We start from the raw sequence: 23,436 nt of genomic DNA, 5'->3' as shown, positions 1-23,436 counted from the left end.
GAGCCTTCCATGCACGCTGGATGATGAGCTGGACGAGCTCATCGGCAGGTGGGGTGACCCAGGAGGTAGGGGGGCCAGGCACAAAAAGGCTGCTGGAATACAGATTCCTCAGAGGAAGGATTAGAAGGCTTCCAGTCACCCCTCTAAGGATCTCGAGGATGTCACCAAAGGATACCTCATCAGAGGGTGACCATGAGGACCCTTCCCAGTCATCAAAATCCATGTCTTCAGTCAATGACTCCTCAGTGGAATCCATGTGCTTCCTCTTGTATGATGTTTTGCGGGGTACTTCCTCAATGGGAGATTCTGGGGAAGACTGCAAAGAGGGGGGTCTCCTAAGAAGGAGAAACCTGAGGCCCTGGTGTCCAGTGGTTGTGGCTTGTGACAGTTGCAGCACAGAGGGGGGAGAGAACTCCCATGTGTGGGATTTTCCAGTGGAGGCAAACACCCTCTCCATGGCCTTGAAAGCCAGCCTGCCCAAGGAGGGATGGGATGGGAGCCCGGAAGAGAGCATGACAGCCTCAGAACTGGAGTCATACTCCGCCTCGACAAGCCCACCCCCAAATTAGGAGTCTCAAGAGTACTGTGAACCATGAGAGAGAGAGGATCTCTGGAGGGTACCACAGAAAAAAATTAGCGTGGAAACAGGAATGCCCTCCCCCATGGCACAGCCACTGTCCTGAGAAGAGCTCGATGCCCAGTGCACTTAAGGCCACAAGGACGACTCCGGTTCCAAAGCGAGATCCACTACTGGAGTCGGAGGAAGGGAAGCTGCTGTTGGAGTAATACGCTTCAAAACTTGTGTAGAAGTCGAAGGAGGAGTGTATGTTGGAGTTTGAGGAGATGTACATTCACCTGAAGGAGGGAACGTGGACTTGGATAGATGAGAGAAACCTCTGGCCACAACACATCTTGTTCAGAGAGACTCTGAGGGTGTCTGCACCGTAAAGGCAAAAGTCTGCAGCGATGGGTACGGTGCCATCGAGGAAAGTGTCTGCACCGGTAATAAGAACGGTGTCAAGGAGGACTGCACCGAAGCACATGTCGGTGCCGAAAATATCTGTGCCGTGGAGTACAGAAGAGTCATACTCAGAGCAGAAGGGGATTGTACCAATGGAGCCAGTAAGGGCTGCGACAGAACTGTCAGAGCTGTAGTTGTCTGCATCGGGAACTCCGGTGCAGATATCGATAAGGAAGACATGACTGGAGCCAGAATCATTTGGGGCAGTAACGAGCCTGGAGTCGACAGGGTCACAGGTAGCAGCGCCGAAGTAGTCATCAATTTCACCTTCTTATGAGTCGACTCCCTACAATCTCCAGAGAGAAGAGGGGAGCGACTTCGATAATGAAGAGGAAGAACAACACTTACGGGGTTTAACAGGAGGGGGTGAGCCCTCCGACTCAGAAATAGCCTCAAAGAAAGGAGACTTGAGAACACCTTTCCAAATTAACTTATTCTTCCTTTCGTTGAGAGCCCTCGAAGAAAAATTTTTACAAATGCCACACAGGGGGATCCACAGTAAGGTGGGCGATATTCAGACAGTAGACACACAAGTCATGGCCATCGGAATGCGGTAACTTACAGCTGCAATCCTTACACTGCTTGAAACCAATGCTACTTTTCTTATCCGACATAATGATGTGGAGAACAGTACCAAAAGGAAGAGGAAAGGCTACCCAAAAGGGGAAGAGAAAGGAAGGATTACCAACAATGGTAATGAAGAATTACCTCAAAGGTAAGAAAAAGGGTAAGAAAGGGAAAAGACTAAAGGGAGAGAGTCTAAAGTATATGAAAAGATATGAAAATATTAGTATAAACTATTGAAATTATTTAAAGTAAGAACAATGTATAAAACTTTCAAAAGATTAGACACTTAGCTGAGAGAGTGGCTTGACATGGCTGTACAGCAACACGGCAAACGAGATCGGAGGTAACAGGAAGCAGAGCATTCTGGGTAGGGCCTTGGCTCGAGGGTTTTTGGCTGACGTGAGCTTGGTATAGGCCAGCTCGGTTCCAAGGACTAAACAGATAACCCATCAGTAAGGAATGAACGAAGATCAACCACATTAGATTTATTTTTACACCCCAAGCAGACTCCAAAGAATTTTTCCTCAGACAGCAAACGTTGGAGGTGTGATGGGGAAGAAAGATGCAACTGGGAACATATTTTCTGGGAGTTTAAGGAGTTGACAGACTTTAAAGGATTACCTGAAGACTGCTCTGTCAGAGATGCAGAATGAGCAAATTCATGTAACTAAAGAAATTATTTGAGTTATGATACAGAACCGTAACTGCCTAAACATAATAAAGCCTTGCTGAAACTAATTATGGTGGCTGCCAAAAAGCAGTTACTAGAAAATGGAAATCAAAAGTCTAAACCAACTTTACTAGAAGTAGTGAATACAGTAACAAAGATAAAACAAGTAGAATTGGAAGGGCAGGAGCAAATTACACAAAAAAATAGAAACTGTGGGAACAATGCATGCAAAGAAAAACAAGGTTTAAAAGATGGCAGAATATGAATGAGCTACGCAATGTTTGACAATGACTGAAGAGATTTTAAGCGATGTAAAATGTTTGCAACTAAAATTATGTCCATATGGCTTGCTTTCATTTATATAAAAGTAGGATAGCCTATGTCATACATGATAATTTCACTTTTTTTTTTTTGTAAAAAAAAAAAAAAAAAAGATCAGAATCCAGAATGGAGATGAGCAGCCCCTTAAATTCTCTTGGGAGACTCAAAGTAATGCAGGATCAAAGAATTGTGCAATAGTAAAGGACTTTCCTGAAACCACAGAAACTATTTCCCCTCAGAGGCTCACCAGGTGTAAAAAATTGTGTGTGTGGAACTGTCAGAATATGGGTCACAGAAGATGATTTTCCACCAAGATGGAGTACTACGTCCTTCCAAACAGGTTTACTGAAAGTCTTGGGCAAACTGGCTGAAGAACATTCTTCAGAGAAATGGGCTCATGGAATTCCGTTTCTCAGCTCCTTCTCCAAGGACAACAACCTCTGCCTTAACGTGCTGCAAAAGGGATTCACCAAAGCCTGTGCTCCTGGTCAGCCATCAGAACAAGTCAAGTTACAAAAGCGTTAATACTGCATTATCAGAACCACATACATTTCACACAATCTTAATGCTCAGTGTAACACTGGAGTTTCGAAAATTGAAAACCACATTAAAACTGAAATTAGGGCAGTTCAGAGGAATACTAAAGTGCCATAAACCAATAAGGCAGAGAAGTGTATTTTCTTGCTACTTATGTCTACTGCTCTACATTCTGTTTTTCATTCAAGTGGCAAAATGCCACACTCCCTGGGAAATGTGCTGAACTGAAGAGATCATTCCGAAGGAGACACGAACATCCTCAGTAAGCTGATTTTTTACACTCGGGCAAAGGCTTATAAATGAAACAGATTTTGTTATGGGCTGAAGAAAAGTAAGGAAATCATAACACAGGCATGCTAAAAATCCACAATCACATCCACTGGACTTCTAACAGTCACTTCATAGTCTTCTGGGAAGTGAATTCAGAAATTACTACCAACCACACTCTACACATGTTGGTGGACCAAACTTGGATCTAAAGACTAAAGTTGTTAAGCCTGGGGGTTGGAAGGGAAATGCATTTACTAATCTTGAATCTGCCTTGAGAGAAAAAAACCCTGTCAGCAGTTGACATCAGTTATTGGCAACGTAGCCTTTGTGGGATGGTATGAATGCACACTCATGGATGGCTTCCTCAAAAAAAACACAAATAAAACTGCACTTCTTACATAACAGTTGTGCTTTAATCTGCACATGCTAACACAGCAAGCAAATTATAAAGCATACAATACACACACACACACACACACACACACACACACACACACACACACACACACACACACAATACAGGGGTGTCCAATTTTGGCCCGATATATACACATGTGCACATACAAATACATAAATGGTAATGGGTTCACTGTCACCTGCTTGCCTAGTAAAACAGAATCTTGTTAAAAACACATGCAAAATATGCAATTAATTGTTAAAAAAAAAAAAAAAAACTTACCAAACGCATTTCCTCTGTCATAAGGATTCATCTGCCATTTATTGAAAACTGGAAAAGAAACCAAAAAAAATACTAAATATCCTGCAACACTAAAATAATTTAATACCTCGGATGTACTTTAGCTCATAGCTTAGACGAACATGAAGCAGAAAGATAACAAGCTGGCTCAAAGATCTAACCAAGAAGTGGCACTCCTTAAGGTTAGACACAGCTCTGTCATTCAGCATTCAAAGAAATAATGCAATGGTACTAAGTGGCAGATGCTAGCGTCCATCAATAAGCATTTAAAGATAATGTACATAAAAATGCAACATTTTAAGTTTAACAAGAACAGGGCAAGTGCTACAGTACCCAAAGCTAAAGAATGACAGCTGTAACACATTCACCAAATGTCCTAGTGACACCTAGTACCTTTTGATCTCATTCTCCAAAACTCCCAAACAGGAATAGCGCTTCTTCCAAAGTACAGTGAAACTGCACACAAGTTAAACATTTTAGAGCTTGCATGTCAACTGAAGTACTAACATCTGTGGAAATGTTATTCTTACTGCTTCCCTGGCAACTGAGAAAAGACCTTTTACCAAGCAGTGCACAGCTGCAACAGCTACACTGTCTGTCAGAAGCTACTAGATCAACTCAGATCTTGTTTTCAATCTCTCATAGAGGAAGGATTAATATTATGTTGTTCAATTTCAGAGGATTTCACCTTTTAACTGCCCTTTTAAGAAATCAAACTAACTATCCAGTTACTGTTCTGTTTGATGATTTTATATAAAATGTTTAGATACTAGCACTGTTATATTGGAATGAAGCTTGGTATTCAGAAACCATACAAAACATTTCACGGAAAATGCAGTAAAATGAGATGCCTGATTAAACTTGTATCAGCTATGAAAGTTTAAGTTCAAAATACAAGAAAATATAAACAAAATATGAAACCTTGTGAAGATATGTTAAAGCAATTCAAATACACAAACAAACTGTATAAAAACAAAATTTATGAAAAGATGCCCAGTTTTCTAAGGATTTTAACAATATTTTTCTTTTCAAAAAATACTTGTTTCTATAATCATAATCAAGACTGAACCACAAGGAGCAATGGCCAGACTTTGCATTCCTCTTACAGGTTTAGCTACAGATAGTACCTGCTTTGCCTACAAACTCATCATCTGAAATCTGTCAGATGGTCTGCACCTTTTCTGATAATGTTCAAGTAATGCATCTGTTAATTTTAATAAAAAGTTTGTCTGAGATTAAGAAACTTCCCACTCCCCATTCCCAACTGTAGAATCAACTCTGCTGCACCTTCAATCAAAGCATTATATAGAGTAGAGCACAGCCAAGTAAAAATCGGATGCATTAGTTCTTCCATGGAACACTTAAAAAAGCAACATGGCTGACCTCCATGCATATAGAAGACATTTTTGTTTTTAAGGGCCTTATCCTTAAAAAATTTAAAGGAATTCATTACCAGCACCACCCGTTTTGACAGTTGCTTTGCTCTTCTTTCCCTCTTGCTGGTCCTTAATAGTTTCATAAACAATCTGAATAATGGGAATGCTGAAGGCCTGAAATAGGAAATAAAACCAGTCAGCAGTGAAGATGAGAAAAAAAAGGAAACAATTATCATTAGTGTAAACGTGGTACCCGAATACTATACTTAAAATTAAATGTTCACATTTTCTGTATTTACAAACACATTGGTATATGTACAGTTATGTGTTGGCAGGTACGTTATCTTATATGTATAATACACAACTTAAGTACACACCAACATGAATTAAGCTATACACTTGCATATATTAAAATGTGTTACGTTATTTCGTTGAATCTCATTTCTCTCTACTTCATTTCACCCCGAACACTTCGCTGAAAACTTCAATTACTGAAAACACATTTCACTGAACTGCAGTTAGTATTGTGTAGAGTACTGTAAGGCAAGTTCATAGTAAAAGGTATACGCCCTTTTCCCCACTGTAGTGCGATCCTGTAGTATATATAGTGGGAGAGTGTACTCCCTCACTTAGTTTGAGTACATATGGTCTTCTAGAGAGAGAGTTAGTCACTGATGTTGTAACTATGCATGTCTATTGTTTAAAATGTACTGTTTTGAAGTTTTGGTACAATACAATATAAAACAAACAGGGGGGGGGGGCTACGCTTCTCAACCCCCCCCTTAACTATATATACCAACTCCAAGATCACACTACAATGGGGAAAAGGGTATATACCTTTTACTTGCCTTACAGTACTCTACAGAGTGCCATATATACTAAGTTCAGTTCAGTGAAATGAGTTTTCAGTAATGTGTTTTCAGCTATGTGTTTGGGGTGAAATACAATTCAGTGACATGAGATTCAATGAAATAAAATAGACCCATTAAAACACACTTTCACTGTATGCAATATACATATTTATCTCAAATGTTAAGTGGATTTTCCTGAACGGTCATAAGGTACAAGGAATATCCCTACTTGCAGTGGAGGGAAATAATCACCTAAAAAGCAGACGTTAGAAAAGGAAGTACTAAAGCAGCTAATCACAGCATTTTACTATTCTTACTTTCAACATCTCCCATGACAATTAACAAATTTCCCAGAAGTAACGGTAGTTCCTGTATCAACCCTTTATTCTTGTGGCAAACTTCAATGACAGTTTCATGAAAGCCCTTTGTTAAACTGACAAAAGGGCGTTTTCTTTATTTGGGAAAAGTAACACTTCAGTGCTGAAACTTGCCAGCTCCACAACATACAGGGATAAAAGGTAGCCTGGAAAAGTCAATACGGATTCACTTAAAAGAATGCGTGCTGGAGAATATAGCAAGGAAGAAAGGAGATGAGTAGCTGATGCCGGCTCATCTGTCCTGCGTGGGGTGGTGGCCCAATCATTGCAATGCAAGCCCTTTCACAAAACACTGGGGGCACAGCCTGCAGCATTTGACCAAGGGTGACATATCTGGTTCTGCAAAGATTTTCACAGTAAAGTCAGAGCACACTCACAGGTACTAAAGTTCAACAATAACTGGGACACAAGCTGGATACCAGGAGAGAAGTTAGAGACCATTAATAAAAATCACTGCTGTACAACATAAAAGGGTGGCTTAGACTAATAAGGTGCTTCATGGGAGCTCTCTGGTCTGGGGACAATAACGGACCATCTTTAAACAAGAATGGAACTAGTTGGGGGGGGGGGGGCAAGGCCAGCCCATCGTCCATAAAAGGTTTTGAATGAAAAAAACAGTTGATGTGGCAATTCATCTGGTTGAATGCACTATTACAGGCGCAGGTACATCCAGATAAAGAGACTTTAGACACATTGGGCCAGAAAAGGAAATAAACAATTGACCTGATTTCCTCCACTCTTTAGTCCCGTCAAAGTAAAAACGTAGTTGCCTTTGAACGTCCAGTAAATGCAAGCAATATTCACCTTTGTTGGAAAACATGGGTAAGAAAACAGGTAACTCAATAGTTTGATTAATATTAGATTCAGATTCAGAGACAACCTTAGGAAAAAAGGAAGGATTAGTTCTCAACGAGACCCTGTCCTTATGAAAAATTATATATGGGGGTTTTGCACATAGTACCCTGGCTCTCACACTCTTCTGGTGGAAGGTGAAGGCTACCAGAAAAAAAATTTCCAGGAAAGGAATTTGAAATGGCAAGTAGCCGCTGGTTCTAAGGAAGGTAGTACTACAGATTGCAAAACTAAGGTTAGATCCCGGGGGCTATGGGATCTTTGAATGGAGGTTTTAGGCATAAGGCACCTTTAAAAAAAAAAAAAAAAAAAAAAAAAAAACTTGCACAGGCGATGAAATGGCTACTAAATGAACTAATGTTGGGCACAGAAGCTCCCTGGTCAAAAAGAGCAGCTAAAAATTCCAAAACATTTTCAACAGGTGCCAAGAAGGGTTCAAAATTGTTTTCAGAGGCCCAAATTGAAAGTCTCTTTCCATTTTCTGGAATATAGTCTCCTGGTGGAAGGTCTATGTGAATCCAGAAGAATTTTTTGTATGTGGGAAGTAATAATATTCTACCTGGCGAATGACGGAGATGGAGGAACCAAGCTGTGAGCTTGAGAGTGCATCGATCGGGATGCACCAATCTCTGCGGGTGAGGCCATAGAAAGGGGAACCAAACTTGCATGTTCCAAATAGGAGCAATGAGAATCACTTTGCTTCACAACCTTTGGGCTTTCTTTAGAAAGAGGGGTATAAGGGAAAAGGACGGCAAGGCATAAAGAAGACCTTAGGACCAATCGAGAAGGAACGCATCTCTCTGGGCCCCCCGAGGAGGAATCCGAGCAAAGTGGATCGCAGCAAGGGTGGCCCCAGCAGCAAAATATTTCCATTGCCACTTTGAGACTGAGAGACCACTCATGAGGCAGAAGAATGTGTCTGTTCAACTTGTCCACTATCACGCTAGAACTCTCAGATGCGTGTTGCCACAAGAAAGCAGTTGGAAGATATCACCCATTGCCACACTCAGAGCTTCCGGGCAAAGAGGTTAGGATTTGGTTCCACCCTGTTTGTTGATGTACCATATCACTGACATGTGTGAGTGGATCGCAACTATTCTCAGAGAAAGAAAAGATTGAAAGGCTTGCAACACTAAGAGCACTGCTCTCTTTTCAAGGACATGGATGTGCAAGTTGGAGGTGTTCGTGGTCACCATGACCTTGGGTTCAGCGGGAACAAAGGGACGGCCCATTAGAATTTCTTCTGACTGTATCCACCAGGCTAGATACTTTTTGCAACAGCTTCATACTAAAATCGGGAGAGTCACCAGATAAAACAGCATGGACCATTGAGAGGCCAGAAGCCATTGAAGTATCCTCATGTGAAATCTTGCCAAGGGAACCAGGGTGATGGCCACTGCTAAATCCTAAGGCTTGAAAGACAAGTTTTTTTTTACTAAAATGAGCTGAACTTGAGACCTTATCTTTTGGAGCCTGTGACAGGGTAGAAAAAGCTATACACGAAATTGTGTTGAGGTGGGCTCCTATGAATTCTGCACCCTGAGTGGGAGACAGCTGTGACTATTCTTTGCGGACTGTTATGCCCAGAGCACTGAACAAGTGTATGACGTAGTCTGTTGCTTGTACCAGCAGCTGCCTGGTAGGGGAGCTGAGGAGCCAGTCGTCTAGATAAGGAAACAGCCGGAATTCGTGCCGTCTCACATGAGCCGTGACTGCTGCCATGCATTTAGTGAAAACTCTGGGAGCTGTGGTGAGGCCAAAGGGCAGTACTCTGAACTAAGAATGACTGGCCCCTAGCTGAAAGCAGTGATATCTTCTTAAGCGTTTGTCAATCTTTATGTGGTAATACGCATCTTGAAGGTCTATAGAGTAAATCCAATAATTTTTCCCTAGAAAGGGGAGAATAGGCTGAACAGTGACCATCCAGAATTTTGTCTGCTGAACAAACTTCTTCAGAAGGCTGAGGTCCAATATTGGACTCCAGCCCCATCTTCTTTGGGACAAAAAAGAACCTGGAGTAAAACGCAGATCCTAGCTGGTCTGGTGGGACTTCTTGGATGACTTTTTTTCTAGCAGTTTTTGAACTTCTATGGCTGCTTGATCCCTCTAACTGGCTGGAACATCTGGGATTTTTCTCAATGACCTTGGGGGAAAAAAAGAGGGAAAGGGCTGTGGTAGCCTCTGTTAAGGATTCTCTCCACCAGAGTATTGAAGATTGTTGCCAGGCTGTTGGGTGAAAAGGCCTCTGGGACTTTTTGAACCAAATCTTTCCACTCCTTTGATTCCTGGAATAGGACAGCTGAGGAGTTTAAAAATGAATGCCCACAACAGACAGGGTCTTTCCATCCTTTTCACACCTGGCAAATGTATCCTTCACCTTGGGGCCGAACAGTTAGTTATGTACTCACCATAACGTTAGATGTATGTAGTCCATCTTGCCTCACATTCTTCATTTGTGGGTTTGGAGCCGAATGTCGGCTCCGACTCGGCCCCTATTTACTAGCTTAAAAGTCTTTGCTTGGCTGGGCTAAGATGGTATCCCACAATACACTGCTCCACATCCCCAGATCTAGTCTGCTGCCAACAGAAGTATCATATCCATCGCCCACACACACACACACACACACACACACACACACACACACACACACACACACACACACACACACACACACACACACACACACACACACACACACCCATAACAACGAGGTCGAACAAATTATCCAAAGGGACTCTGTAACATCATAGGTTCATAGGTAGATACTAGGCTATCTGCCCTAGGGCATTTATAAGCCTAGCCAGAGTGTATTTGGCTTCCGCCTCCCTATTAGATTAGCCTACTGTGCCTCTGTAAAGTAGGTCACAGAAGGTACCCTTTTAAGATTAGTTTACTGTGCTTCTGTCTAGTAGGGACACAGAAGAGATCCCAGGGGTGAATTTGCGATTTCCCATCCACGTGTCCAGATTTTGCTTGAAGAGGGTCAGCAAGGGGCTATGTCTAACATGAATTGGGATTCTATTCCAGAGTGAGGGGAGCGTCTGGGAAATGAATTTCTCCCTCCAGCATGTCCTATTTATTTTTGTGCTGAGGTTTAGGTCCCTGGAGCGTGTAGCTCTCAGGGACTTGGATTTTTTGAGGTGGAGCATGTCCATTAATTCTGGGTTTGACATGGCTTTGTACGTCAGGCATAGATCGCCTCTGAGTAGGCGGTAAGCAACTGGGTACAGCTGGAGTTTCTTCAGTCGAGCTGCATAGAACATCTGTTTGTAGCCCATGATCCTCTTGGTGAGGTACTTTTGGGGTCTCTCCAGTTGCTGCAGGTGTCGGGTAAGGTACATCCCAAAAGGGGCATTGTATTCAATTATGGGCCTGATGAGTGACGAGTAGAGGGGCACAATGACCTCTTGATCTAGATGCGAACCCTTTCGTGATAAGGTGGGCTATATAGAAGGTCTTTCTAACCACTTTGGCAACGTGATTATCAAAGGAGAGATTACTATCTACGTTGGTCCCCAAATCTCCAATTACTTCTTCCGTACTTAATGGATTACCACCTATGTGGTAATTTGTGGGCACCTTGTTTTTCTCAAAGGGGATGACTATGCACTTTTTAGCATTTAGCTTGAGGCCATGGCCCTAGCACCAAGCATCCGTCTCTGTCAGACCCGTTTGGAGGATGCTTGTGTCAAGCTGGAGATTCGATTATGGCCCCCCAGTTTGCAGTCATCTGCTAACTTTGTCAGCCATAATCCCCCCGTGTTAGCCTGAACCTCAGAGAAGTATATACCGAACAAGAGAGGTCCCAGAACTGAGCCCTGTGGGATGCCACTTGTAACTGGTTTGGATTCGGACATGGCACCTGCGATTCTGACCATGTGGGTTCTATCTCTGAGCCAGTTTGCAACCCATCTTGTGATATAGGGGTTGATATTTAAGCTGATAAGCTTATTTATGATGCCAGAGTGGGGTACTGTGCCGAAGGCTTTTGCGAGGTCCAGGTAGGCTGTGTGGACTACCTTGCCCTCATCTATGGCTTTGGCAACAGTTTCAAAAATCAACTAGGTTTAAGAGGCAAGATCTGCCCTTAAAGCCGAATTGGGTAGTGTCCAGTGTCTGGAGGCTCCCAATGTCTTTGTTTAGGAGTTCCATGATAATACGCGCCATAGCTTTACAGACCAGACTAGCCAGGCTTATGGGGTGATAGTTTCCGGGGTCCGTTGTGGCACCACCTTTGTGGAGTGGGACCACTGTAGCTGTACGCCATTCTTTGGGTACATATCCTGTAGTAAGGCTAAGTTTGAACAGTGACTTAATGTGAGGGTTCAGTTCTTCTTGGAGCTCGTGTAAGACACAGCCTGGGACACCGTCCGGTCCCATAAATGCTGTTTTTTTTTGCTTTGGAGAGGGCAGCTTTCACCTGTGCATCTGTGATGTCAGGGAGGTTACATTCAGTTGGGATAGGCATTTGCTCCTTTGGGGGGGGAAGGGGGGAGAAGTTTGCGCTGAATCTGTCTGCCAGGATGTTGGCTATATCTGTAGGTTTGGTATATTTTGTACCGTTATGCAACAATTCAGAGCATACCTGGGAGTTTCCGCCCATGTTCCTGACATAACTAAAGAAGGCCTTGTGATTATCTTTAGTGTCTAGGGCAATTTTTCTTTCAAAACTGGCCTTTGATGATTTTATGAGGGATCGATGTTTCTTGCTAATACTCATCAGAGATGCCTTCCCTTTTTGGGATTTTGGTCATGTAGTAGCTTCCTCCTTCTGTTGTATAACTTATTTATGGCCGGGGTCCACCAGACCGGTCTCCTGTTTTTGGAGGAGTGAGTCTTGGTTTTATTTGGGATAGCACGATCCATGCATTTCTGCAGGTGCTCATAGAATGCATTTGTAAAGGATTCTGCGGATTGGGCTGTATTATCCTCTGGCCCAGGGGCTTTGAAGGATTCCACCTCAGTCTTGAGAAGTGCAAAATTGGCTTTTGAGAAATTCTTTACAGTGATTTCCTTGGCTGGGGGTGGGGACGGGATATGGATGTCCAGAGAAATTTGTTTATGGTCTGATCTTACCAATGAGGGGTTTACCTCTGGTGTGGAACATAGAGTCCCCATGTTGGTGATGACCAGGTCCAATATGTTGTTCACTCTCGTGGGAGTGGTGACCAGTTGTTCCACTGCATTAGAGTTTATAAATTCAAGGAACCGTTTTGCGAGGGTGTTTGGGCTTGAGTAGTTTTCCCAGTCAATGTTTGGGTAGTTGAAGTCACCCAATAACAGTGTTTGGAGAGACCTTCATATTCTCCAGTGTTCTCAGGAATACCAAGTGGGGTTCCTGTAATAAGGAGGGTGTTCTGTAGCAGGCTACTAACTGAAAGGCAGTTTTGCCTGCCGTTAGTTGCAAATGGATGGTTTCCGATGCTTCGTGCAGTGCCACTAACCTGGAGGTGTAGGTATCTTTGATGAATATAGATACTTCCCCTCCTTTTGTGCTTCGGTCCGAGTTTTGGGGCCGAAACGCATGGTATGAGTTATAACCTGGTAGTGCTGGGGTGCTCTCAGGAGCCTTGAACCAGGTTTCTGTTACTGCACAGACATCGATTTTCTCAATACTGACGAGAGCCTCGAGTGCGTGCATCTTGAGGTTTAGACTTCTGGCATTGAGTAGCATTACCTTTAGTTTTTTTATCCTTGGGTTGTCTGTGGAGGTGGGTTTGTCCTTTGAGCCTTGCCTAAAAAAGGCACTATGGGGGTGGCAAGAGCCTTGGCCAATATACGAAAGCCTAAGGGTGACAGGTGCAAGTCGTCCCTAGCGAAGCAACGTGGCTTGTCGAGCATGTCATCCCAGGCTGACAGACACTGGATCACCTTTGAATGACACCAATACTTTAGCCAATTGTTGAAACTGATCATTTTGTCTTTATACTGTGGCATCATTCTTGGTGAGGGAAAGATGCTACTCAAGGTCAGGGTCATACCAGCCTGGGCTACATGGTCAGAGAGCTCCTCTATGTCTCTTTTTATGCAGTCCAGGGAGGTATGTCTCTGGTCATTCACACCAGCATGGACAATGACGGAGTCATACTTGTACTTGCTTTGGAGTGACCTGGGTGCTTGCGTTATGTGGGGGATCCTGGCACCCGACAAGCAGCTTACAGTGACCTTCTTCTTGTTCAGTCTGGTGAGCAGGACGTCAGTGTGCCGGACAACAGAGTCCCCTATAACAAGTGTATTTGGTGCGTTGTTTGGCCTTAAGGGCTGTGACTGAGGCACACTGATTTTGTGATGTATGTGATTCGTGGGTATTGTTGAGGAGTGGCTGTTGCTTGGATATCTGCTTAGGAGGTCTTTGCTGTTTAGGCAGATTTTTATTTAGAGCCTCAGAGTACGTTTTTGTGTGTGTTTATGTGTTGGGTATGCAGATGCAATAGGTCTGTGTGAGACTGGATTTGTGGTGTGGGTGGTTACCTTTTCCTCCTGACTGACTGCGCCAGTCTTGGGTTGAGAGAGCTCTGCCTCCAGTTTGGCTGTGTAACTGCATCTCTCACATGTATTAGAGTTTGTTGTAAGGAGGAGAGGGTTGTCTGTGTACGTAAGGCAATTGTAACATTGCCTCAAAATTCCCAGATTCACCAGCTGGACTGGAGAGTAACCTTGAAACTGACCCTTGGACATACCAGATTAGTATAGGGAAATGGTTTTTTACTGATCAGATTAGGGAAAGGAACTGATTTTTCACTTGATCAGGAAGGACCAATAGGGAGCCTAATACTTATGAGAAGTCAAGGAGGGTGTAGTGCTTTAGTTAGTTAGTGTTTCCTTATAAGAGTTGAGCAAGTGCAGGGCTTTAGAAAGAGAATAGAGTGATTACTTTGAGAGTTTGAACAGTTCTAAGGGAAAAAGTGAAGAGCAGACTTTGTGGAGCCTAGAATAGTTTAAACCTGTTTAGGCGACGCTGCTCAGTGCGCAAAACCGCGCAGAGAGAGAGATTTGTAGGGTTTTAAGAGAGAGAGATCAAGGAGTTTAGAACTGACCCAAAAAGGCCAATAAAACTACAGCTTCTAGGTAGTAACCACTCCTCCAGGGACAGGCAGGCAGTTCAGTGTTAACCACTCCCACTGGTGAACACAGAGACTTCCCTTTAGCCCAAGCAAGCACTGGCCTTCTAGAAACTTCCAAACAGTTCAGAACAGCAAATCTGTAACTGAACTTTAACTTTCAGAAAGTGGGGGGAAAAGCAAGATTTTTTTTGTTTTTTTTTCTCTTTTTGTTGTAGTTTAAAGGTAGCAGAGATACACAAGCAGCAAAATAATCACAGCAGTGCAATAAATGACCCCACACTTGAGTGCTAGGCCAAAATCTGGTAAAATGCAGTTTTTAGAGAAAAAAACTATTTTAAATTAAGTGCAACACATGAAATGCAGTAAACAGGCTCTAGATGTGTACCAAGTACTGTTATTGTTACAGATATAAACTTTAGCAAGCAGGAAAATGCCAAAAAGTAGGCGGCAAAGCAGTACAACTTAAGAAATCAGAAGAAAATACTAAATCACAGAAGTGGCTCCTTTTCTTCTCTCAGCGTTTTCTCCCTTTGGTAGGTGCTTCAGCAACAACTAGCAAGCCTGAAAAGACGCCAAAACCACGAAGCAGCCGGGTTTTAAGAGACAGATCAAGGAGTTTAGAATTGACCCAAAATGGCCAATAAAACTACAGCTTCTAGGTAGTACCACTCCTCCAGGGACAGGCAGGCTGTTCAGTGTTAACCACTCCCACTGGTGAACACGGAGACTTCCCTTTAGCCCAAGCAAGCACTGGCCTTCTAGAAACTTCCAAACAGTTCAGAACAGCAAATCTGTAACTGAAATTTAACTTTCAGAAAGTGGGGAAAAAGATTTTTTTTTGTTTTTTTTTTTTCTTTTTGTTGTAGTTTAAAGGTAGCAGAGATATACAAGCAGCAAAATAATCACAACAGTGCAATAAATGACCCCACACTTGAGTGCTAGGCCAAAATCAGGTAAAATGCAGTTTTTAGAGAAAAAAAACAAGTACAAGGAGATCCTACAAATCCTCCAGGAGTGGGGGACGGTGGGGGGGGGGGGGGTAATGAAGAATGTGAGGCGAGATGGACTACATACATCTAACGTTATGGTGAGTACATAACTAACTGATGTTATGTAGTCCTATCTCGCCTACATTCTTCACTTGTGGGACAGCGTCCCTAGCACCTACATCCTGGGTGGCTCAATGGAAAATACTCCTGAGCACTGTGGAGCCAAAAGATGATCTGCCCCTGGACACCACATCCAATTTGTAATGGGAAACAAACGTGTGAGAAGCCCATGTTGCAGCCGCACATAGATCACCCATCGATAACCCAGCCTGAAAGTCTGTGGAAGTGGAAACAGCTCTGGTAGAGTGCGCGCTGACTGGAAAAGGCAGGTTCTTTCCCCCTGCCTGATAAATAAAGGAGACGCAACCAGCTATCCACCTAGAAATGGTAACCTTGGAAACCGCAGACCCCAAGCGATTCTCTGAGAATGAAACAAAAAGCTGGTCTGACTTCCGCCAATCTTTAGTCCTGTGTAGATAAAAGCGTAGTTGCCTATGAACATCCAACAGATGAAACTAGTACTCTGCCTTATTGGAGAAGTTGGGGAAGAAGACCGGCAGCTCAATGGACTGATTAATATTAGATAAGGAAGCCACTTTGGGAAGGACGGACAGATTTGTTCTGAGAGACTATCTTTATGGAATACCAAATATGGGGGCTTGACTGATAGGGCCTGGAGTTCGGATACTCCTCTAGCTGATGTGATAGCTATCAAAAAGGTAGATTTCCTTGTAAGAAATTTTAAATCGCAGGAAGCCGCGGGCTCAAAGGGTGGGAGAGTGAGGGCTTGCAGAATAAAATTGAGGTCCCAGGGGATAACAGGTTGAGATACAGGGGGACGAAGGAGAAGAGTGCCTTTCAGGAATGCTCTACACAGCCTGTGTGCCATTAAGCTAGGTTCATAAGCCACATGATAATTTGAAATAGCCGCCAGCTGAACTTAGATGGTGGCTGAGGCAGACCCTTGGTAGAATAAAGGAGACAAAAATTCCAACACAGAGTCAATGGAAGATGAGATGTGGGAATCTGGAAAAGACAGCCTGGAGCTCAAATACTCCTCTTGCAGGTGTAATAGCCACTAGAAAAGCAGTTTTCCAAGATAAAAAGTTAAAGTCAGATCTAGTCAATGGTTCAAAAGGACTTCGTCAAACCTTGCAGCACAACTGTTAACTGCAGCAAATACCTCCCTCTTATTCTCCACTAACCAACCCTACCTAGAAAGGGTCTCCTGCCCTCACCAAGAATAGCTGTTATCTCTTCTCTCCACACACATTTACTTGTTCCATAAAGTGTCTCTTCCCCTTACCAAGACAGCTGTATTTTCTCTCTCCGTATACTCATACTTTTTTTCTTCTTTTAACTATTTTTACCCCAACAAAAACTTAAGAAACTAAGGTTTCTAGTATAATACAAAGCTAATAATCCACATACCTGCTCCCCTGCAGTTGTTCTCTTTCTCCCAGGTCACTGATTGTTTTTGGACCTTCCCGCCTTCTTGGCCCATGCCCAGACTCCAGCAAATCTGACCTGAAATTGCCTCACTATTCAATTCCTTCTTCACCTCTTCCATTGCCAATCTAACCAAAACTTTCTCCAACAACAACCCTCCCCCCTCATATCAATCTTCCCTTCTCTTTCCATCCCCCCACTTTCGAACTCAAACCCGTACCCACCGACCTAATAAAGAAACTGCTCCATAAACTCAAGCCTTGCTCCAATGCCCCTGATAACATCCCATCCTCCTTCCTAAAGATAGCTTCTGATTCCATTGCTATACCTATCAGCATCCTGATAAACAGGTCTCTACACGAATCCTATGTACCCAAACTCTGGCGTTCTGCTTTCATTCTTCCACTTCACAAAGGTGGCAAGAATTGTAATGTCTCTAATTTCCATCCCGTTGCCATCCTCTCCCCTATATCGAAAATTCTAGAAAAATGTATCCACCTGCAGCTCTTGCCTTTCCTTACTGAACACAAACTACTCTCTCCTACCCAACACGGCTTCCGACCAGGACACTGTACTAACACCTCCCTTCTCTCCTTCCTTCATTCTGTGAACTCTGCCCGGGACTCCGGTAACTTAGTATCATCTGTTCTACTAGATCTATCCAGAGCCTTTGACACCATCTCCCACTCCCTCCTTCTAAACCATCTCTCTAACCTCAACCTTAGCCAGAAAGCTCTTTCCTGGTTCACTAGCTACCTTTCAAACAGGTCCCAAGCTGTGAAATGGGGCCAAGCAACATCAACCTTCCTTCCTACTCCTACCGGAGTACCACAAGGTTGCATTCTTGGCCCATTATTATTCAATATCTTCATTAACGACTTCCATAAAGCCATCCCCAACACTACAATTGTACAATACGCTGATGATTCCACTCTGATCTGCCATGCCCCTAACCAAACTGAGCTCCAAGCTCTAACCCAAATGGCCTTTTCAACCACTGAAAATTGGATGTTCCAAAATCACCTCGCCCTTAATGCCAACAAAACTAAGATCCTCCTCTTCCCCCCCTCCAAATCCTCATCTCTTAATAAAAATTATTTCCATATTACCAGCCTTACCAACTCCACTATTGAGATAGTAACCTCCACCAAACTTCTTGGTGTTACAATTGATGACCAGCTGAAATTCAATACTCACATCCAGCTAAACATAAAAGAAAAACATACATAAAACTTGGCTTATTGTACAGAAACAACCACTTTCTATCTCCTTCTACTAGACTAACCCTTGCCTCTACTTACCCCCTTCTCTCTCGACTATATGGTGCCCCTCTGCTCACTAATCTATCATCTACTCTCACCTCCAAATTGGAACAATGCTATAACAAAATATCCAAATTTGCAACCAATGACAAATCCTCCACTCATCACTGCTCCTCCCTTCACTCTCTAAACTGGCTTGAACTCCCCAATCATCTTACCTTTCTCCAACTCACCACAGCCCATAAATTAGTGTTCCACCCAACTAACTGTCCTGCTCTTTCCAATACTGTTCTACCCTATAACCCCCTTAGATCTTCTCACCAAAACCTGATCACAGTACAAAAACCCAAGCGCCCAGCTGGCCAACTGCTCTTATCCTTTACCCTAGCTAAAAAATGGAATGCCCTACCCTCCTCTCTAAAAACCTGCAACAACCTAGAATACTTCAAAACCCAACTTCATTCCCACCTTTATCTAAACAGAATATGTAACTGCACTCTTCAACCTACACCTCTCAAACTATCCTCCTCCTCCTCTCCTGGCTAATCTCTATACTTAACTAACCTTTTTCTAGCCTCTCCAAAAATACTAGCTGTATAAGACACTAATACTTTTTGCACTATATGCAGAAGCTACTAACCCACCCTAGGCTGACCTCCTTTCCCCCTCACCTCTTCTGAAATACTAATTTGCATAAGCTACTAAACTGTAAATTTTCTCTTCTATAATATCCCATAAATTTTTGTTCTTTTTTTCCTGCTGAATTTTATCTGAAACTGTTAATACTTATGCTATTTTTAGCCTTCTGATTTCAGTATTGTGGACTATTTGTAGCTACCTGCTAATGCTAATGTATTTTTTGTCTGAACTCTTTTTTGTAATAAATACTGTTGTTTTTGTGGACCTTTTCTCCCCGGGCCTCCACTGAAAATGGACCCCCAAAGCCCAGTGGACCTCCCCGGTAATCAAACTGAAATAAATAAATAAATAATAATTAATCCCAGGGTGATGAAGGGTCCTTCACTTGGGGCCTAAGCAAAATTTACCTTTAAGGAAAGTGCTGCACAACTCTGATGAAGTCAAAGAGAAAGCATTTTAACCTGAATGAAAATCAGATATTGCTATCAACTGCACTTTGATAGTAGAGACTAGCCCATTCTTGAAAAACAGATGTTAAAACTACAGGATGTAGCTGAAACAGGTGCAGTGAAGTGGTCTAATTTAATCTGCAGAGCATAGAGAATGTTCCTGATGGGCCTTTTAGGATAATAGCAATATCTGTCAGATCAGGGATGAAAGCCTGGGCTGTCTAACCATCAGTGGAATTGGAGAAACCATGTGGTCAACTTGAGGCCTGTAACGCCCAGGTAAATCCATCCCTATGGGGAAACAGAGAAGGTCTGGACTGGAATCCAGCATCCAGGATGGATATCAAAAAGTGAGAACAAAGGACACCTGACAAGGTCAATGAGGACAACCATGCTCTTCAATTTAAGTGCCTTCTGTAAGAATTTGGGAATTAGAAGTATCATGGGATAAGCATAAAGGAGACCAGAGGGCCAAACGTGGACTAAAGTATCTCTTGGTGACTCCCCGGGGAAAGGGCTCAGTGCAAAGAACATGCTGCACATGTTGTTGGGAGATGCAAACAGATCACAGCAATGCTAACATCACAGAAGGATAAATTCGCTCCATCACTGACTGACAAACACCACTCATGAAGCATCATAATGAACCTGCTGATGTCCACTAGCATGCTGGACTTCCACAGGATGTGCATTGCCATTAGAAAGTGGTTAGAGGAGATCACGCACTGCCACACTCTCACTGCCTCTCGACAAAGGGGAAAAAAATCAGATTCTCCCCAGTTTGTTGATGTACCAAACCACAGACTTGTCAGTTTGAATCACAGTTGTCCCATGAGGAAGGGTTTCCTGGAAAGCCTGCAACACTAGGAGGACCTCTCTCCTCTAGTACACACAGTTGCAAACTGGTCTCTTCAGGGGACCAAATGCCTTGGACCACCCTTCTCAAGAAATGCTCCCCACCCCAAATGGGAACTGTCCATGGTTACCATGGCAATTATGGGGTGGAAAGCCAAAAGAGTGACTAAGAAACTTCTTTTGACTGAACCACCAAAACAGGTGGTCTCTGCATACTCGTGTGGAGTTTGACAGGTGAAGAATTGACCACTGAACATGTGAAGTTCACTAGAGAATGTGCATAAAAAAGCAGACCCATAAGAACCAAGGTTATGTTTACTGCCATGAACCCCAGCATCTGAAGAAACAATCGGGCTGCAGGAGAAGGATATGAGATCGGTGTCAAATGAACAAGTTGAAGGTCCATACTCTGTCTGGTGGAACGGAGGCTATCTGACCAACTGTCAAAATGAGTACCTATAAACTCCAGGCTCTGATCAGGCTAAAGATGTGACTTGCAAAAGTCGATTGTGATGCCCAAGGGTTTACATAACTGGAACAAGTAGTCTCTGGATTTCTCGAAGAGAGGCCTGGTTGGGGCAGTGAGGAGTCAGGTATCTAGTAATAGAAACACGGAATCCTATCAGTCTCAAATGAGCTGCTAACACTGCCATACATTTGGTAAACTGAGAAAATGGTACGAACACCTTTTGATGTGATTATTCACACCCAAGTGTCTTGTGTGATCGACGCTCAGGCATGTGGGTGTAGAGACAAGCACCCCACGACTGCATCTAGAGAGGAGCATTTAGGCAACTTTCAGGAGCACTGAAAAGTGCTATCTGAGAAAGAGTCTCAGAAACCTTGATTCTGTATGCCTCCTCTGCCTAGAGGACAGAGTCTTCCATTAGAACTCCCCCCATGCCTCTGAGGAGATATCCCTCGTGAGTCTTGGAAAGGGCCCTGGGACTTACAGAACCACATTTTCTTTCCTCCTCATGGATTCCTGGAAAAGGATCTCGAGTGTAGAAAAACAGATGCCCATGGCACATCCTGCTCAGTCTGTGAAAGTGTTTCCTTAACGGTGGGAGCCAAATAAAGACAATCTATCAAAAGGAGCATTGATGAATGAAGCCTTAAAGGGCTCCACAAAATCATACAGGCATATTCAGGTATGCCTCCTTACAGCTATGACTGAATCCGCTGCCCATGGGATTCCCTCAGCAGCATGGGAAATTAACCTCATGGACGCACCAGAAATGGACAGAAGGGTAGCCAGATGTGAAGAAAGCTTCTTGTGGTCCTCACCAAACATGGGAGTCAGAAAAGGATTTAGAACACTCAGTCAAATCCCTTCACAGCCTGGTGAAATGGGCCAAGTAGTTCAGTGACCATAAGACAAAAGGTTACTAAAGTATAAACATGCTTCCCAAATATGTCCAGTGCCCTGGACTCTCTGTTAGGGGGATGGACAGAAGAGCTCTGCTAGCTCTTACTTGCTGCCACCACAACCATGGCATCAAGGACCCCCTTGCTCCAGTGGGGCTTGTCCTTCAGAGACAAGAAACTTCTCAGGGTGGTAGGAAATGGGTTCTAACAGTATCTTGCTCCATCCACACCCAGCGAGAAACTAGATCTACAAGTTCATTAGTCGGGGAGTAATCCAAGACATAGATGGGCTGGACCCAAAAGCTTCCAGGAACACTGACTCCTCATGGGAACGGAAATCAGAGGACCAATCACCTTTCTGCCTGAGAATATGTAAGATATGGCCGAAGGAGATGTCACCCTCTGAAGACCTTGGGAACCCCTCCCCTTCATCGAAGTCAATGTCTTCAGTGAGTGACTCCTGAGGGGTGTTAATGTGCCTCCTCTCACAAATGTTCTTGCAGGGACCTTCCTCAGTGGGATGGTCTGCAGAGATGTCCAAAGAGAGGTAAAGTCCAAGAGGGACTGTCTGGATGCTTGTCAGGGCTGTCAGTCCCTGTGTGATAGGTCTGTGAGGATCACAGCTCAGACCTGATGGTAACAGGACTGTAAGATTCGAAGAAGGAAGAGTAGTTGTGTCTCTCTGATGAGAAAAAAACCTTCTCCACCACCTCAAAAACAGTTGGACGAGGAGATGATGTAGCTGGCCACACCAGGGTTGCTCAGACCCTGCCCGGATCCCTACCTTAAATGAGGTGTCAGACCCGAGCTATCCAATGCAGAAGCCCCAAGTGCCAGTGACAGCTCTGACATCCTCAGAGTCGAACCAAGCCCCCCAAACCCAGTGCTGACACTTCAGCTTCGTGACTCATCCTGCTCAAAGGGAACTGGCACAGAACAACTCAGGGGATGCACTCTTCAGAGTTGAAAACATAGCTTCAGATCAGATACAGACTACAGGTTTCACAGATCCGAAGGCTCTGAAATCACTGATCGAATCAGAGAAGAAGAAATTACAGTGTGGAAACAGAAGGTAGGCTCATAGATCCAATGGAAGATGGAGATGGGACAACTCCCATCTGAATCTGAGCTTTGAGAAACGTACTTATCATCCTATCCACTTCGGAAAGGCTCCTGGGTAACCTGATGGAAGCAGTAGCAGACTGGGGCTGAGACTCTCTCTCTTTATGCTCTCTTGTAGGAAGGCAGAATGGTGCTGAGCAGAGAGTGGCTCTGCAGGAACCCGGGGGACAGGGTCCTCAAAGTCTTATGCTTGGAAATTTTTGGATCCAAGGATGTCCGGTCAGACTTTCTGTACTTTGGCAGAAGGCTCTAAACCTGAAGCCAACTTTAGACAGCAGGTGGGAGACAACTTCCTGGACTCTTCTGCCTCTAAAGGAAAAGGAGATCCACAATACTGCAGGGTGACTGCACCTTTATGGGTACAGGGAAAAGCTCAAGAGTTGGATCAGGGAATCTAGTAAAACACATCCGAGCCAGATCCAAAGTCATATTACTGACCCATCAGTTCAGGAATGAATGAAAATGACATCATATGCTCCTAGTTGGAAAACTCCAGGCACAGATGTAGTATCAAACTTCAGGCTAAAGTATTAACACCTTAGTCAGGAATAAATCTGTGTGTAAAGAACTACACATACCACCATCCAGAACAGACACTAACCAAGTTAACAGGAAAAACGATACTCCAAGAGTGAGCCT

The 23,436-nt window shown here is 43.6% G+C and overlaps 1 protein-coding gene across 1 annotated transcript in view; it reads right to left on the bottom strand.

The window, feature by feature from the left end:
• Positions 1-23,436, bottom strand: part of DDX1 (DEAD-box helicase 1) — a 1,380,291-nt gene that overhangs the window by 1,212,674 nt on the left and 144,181 nt on the right. Inside the window, exons 5-6 of the mRNA XM_044064805.1 lie at positions 5,537-5,633; positions 4,066-4,113 (exon numbers count right to left, since the gene is read on the bottom strand). Of these exons, the coding sequence (XP_043920740.1) occupies positions 4,066-4,113; positions 5,537-5,633 (145 nt within the window). The remainder of the gene's footprint in view (positions 1-4,065; positions 4,114-5,536; positions 5,634-23,436) is intronic.

This window comes from Protopterus annectens, chromosome 1.part0 (genome assembly GCF_019279795.1).
Source record: "Protopterus annectens isolate FY-2018-M chromosome 1.part0, PAN1.0, whole genome shotgun sequence".
NCBI classification, from domain to species: domain Eukaryota; kingdom Metazoa; phylum Chordata; order Ceratodontiformes; family Protopteridae; genus Protopterus; species Protopterus annectens.
The sequence above is the reverse complement of the archived record's forward strand: the minus strand, read 5'-3'. Positions and strand labels throughout refer to the sequence as shown.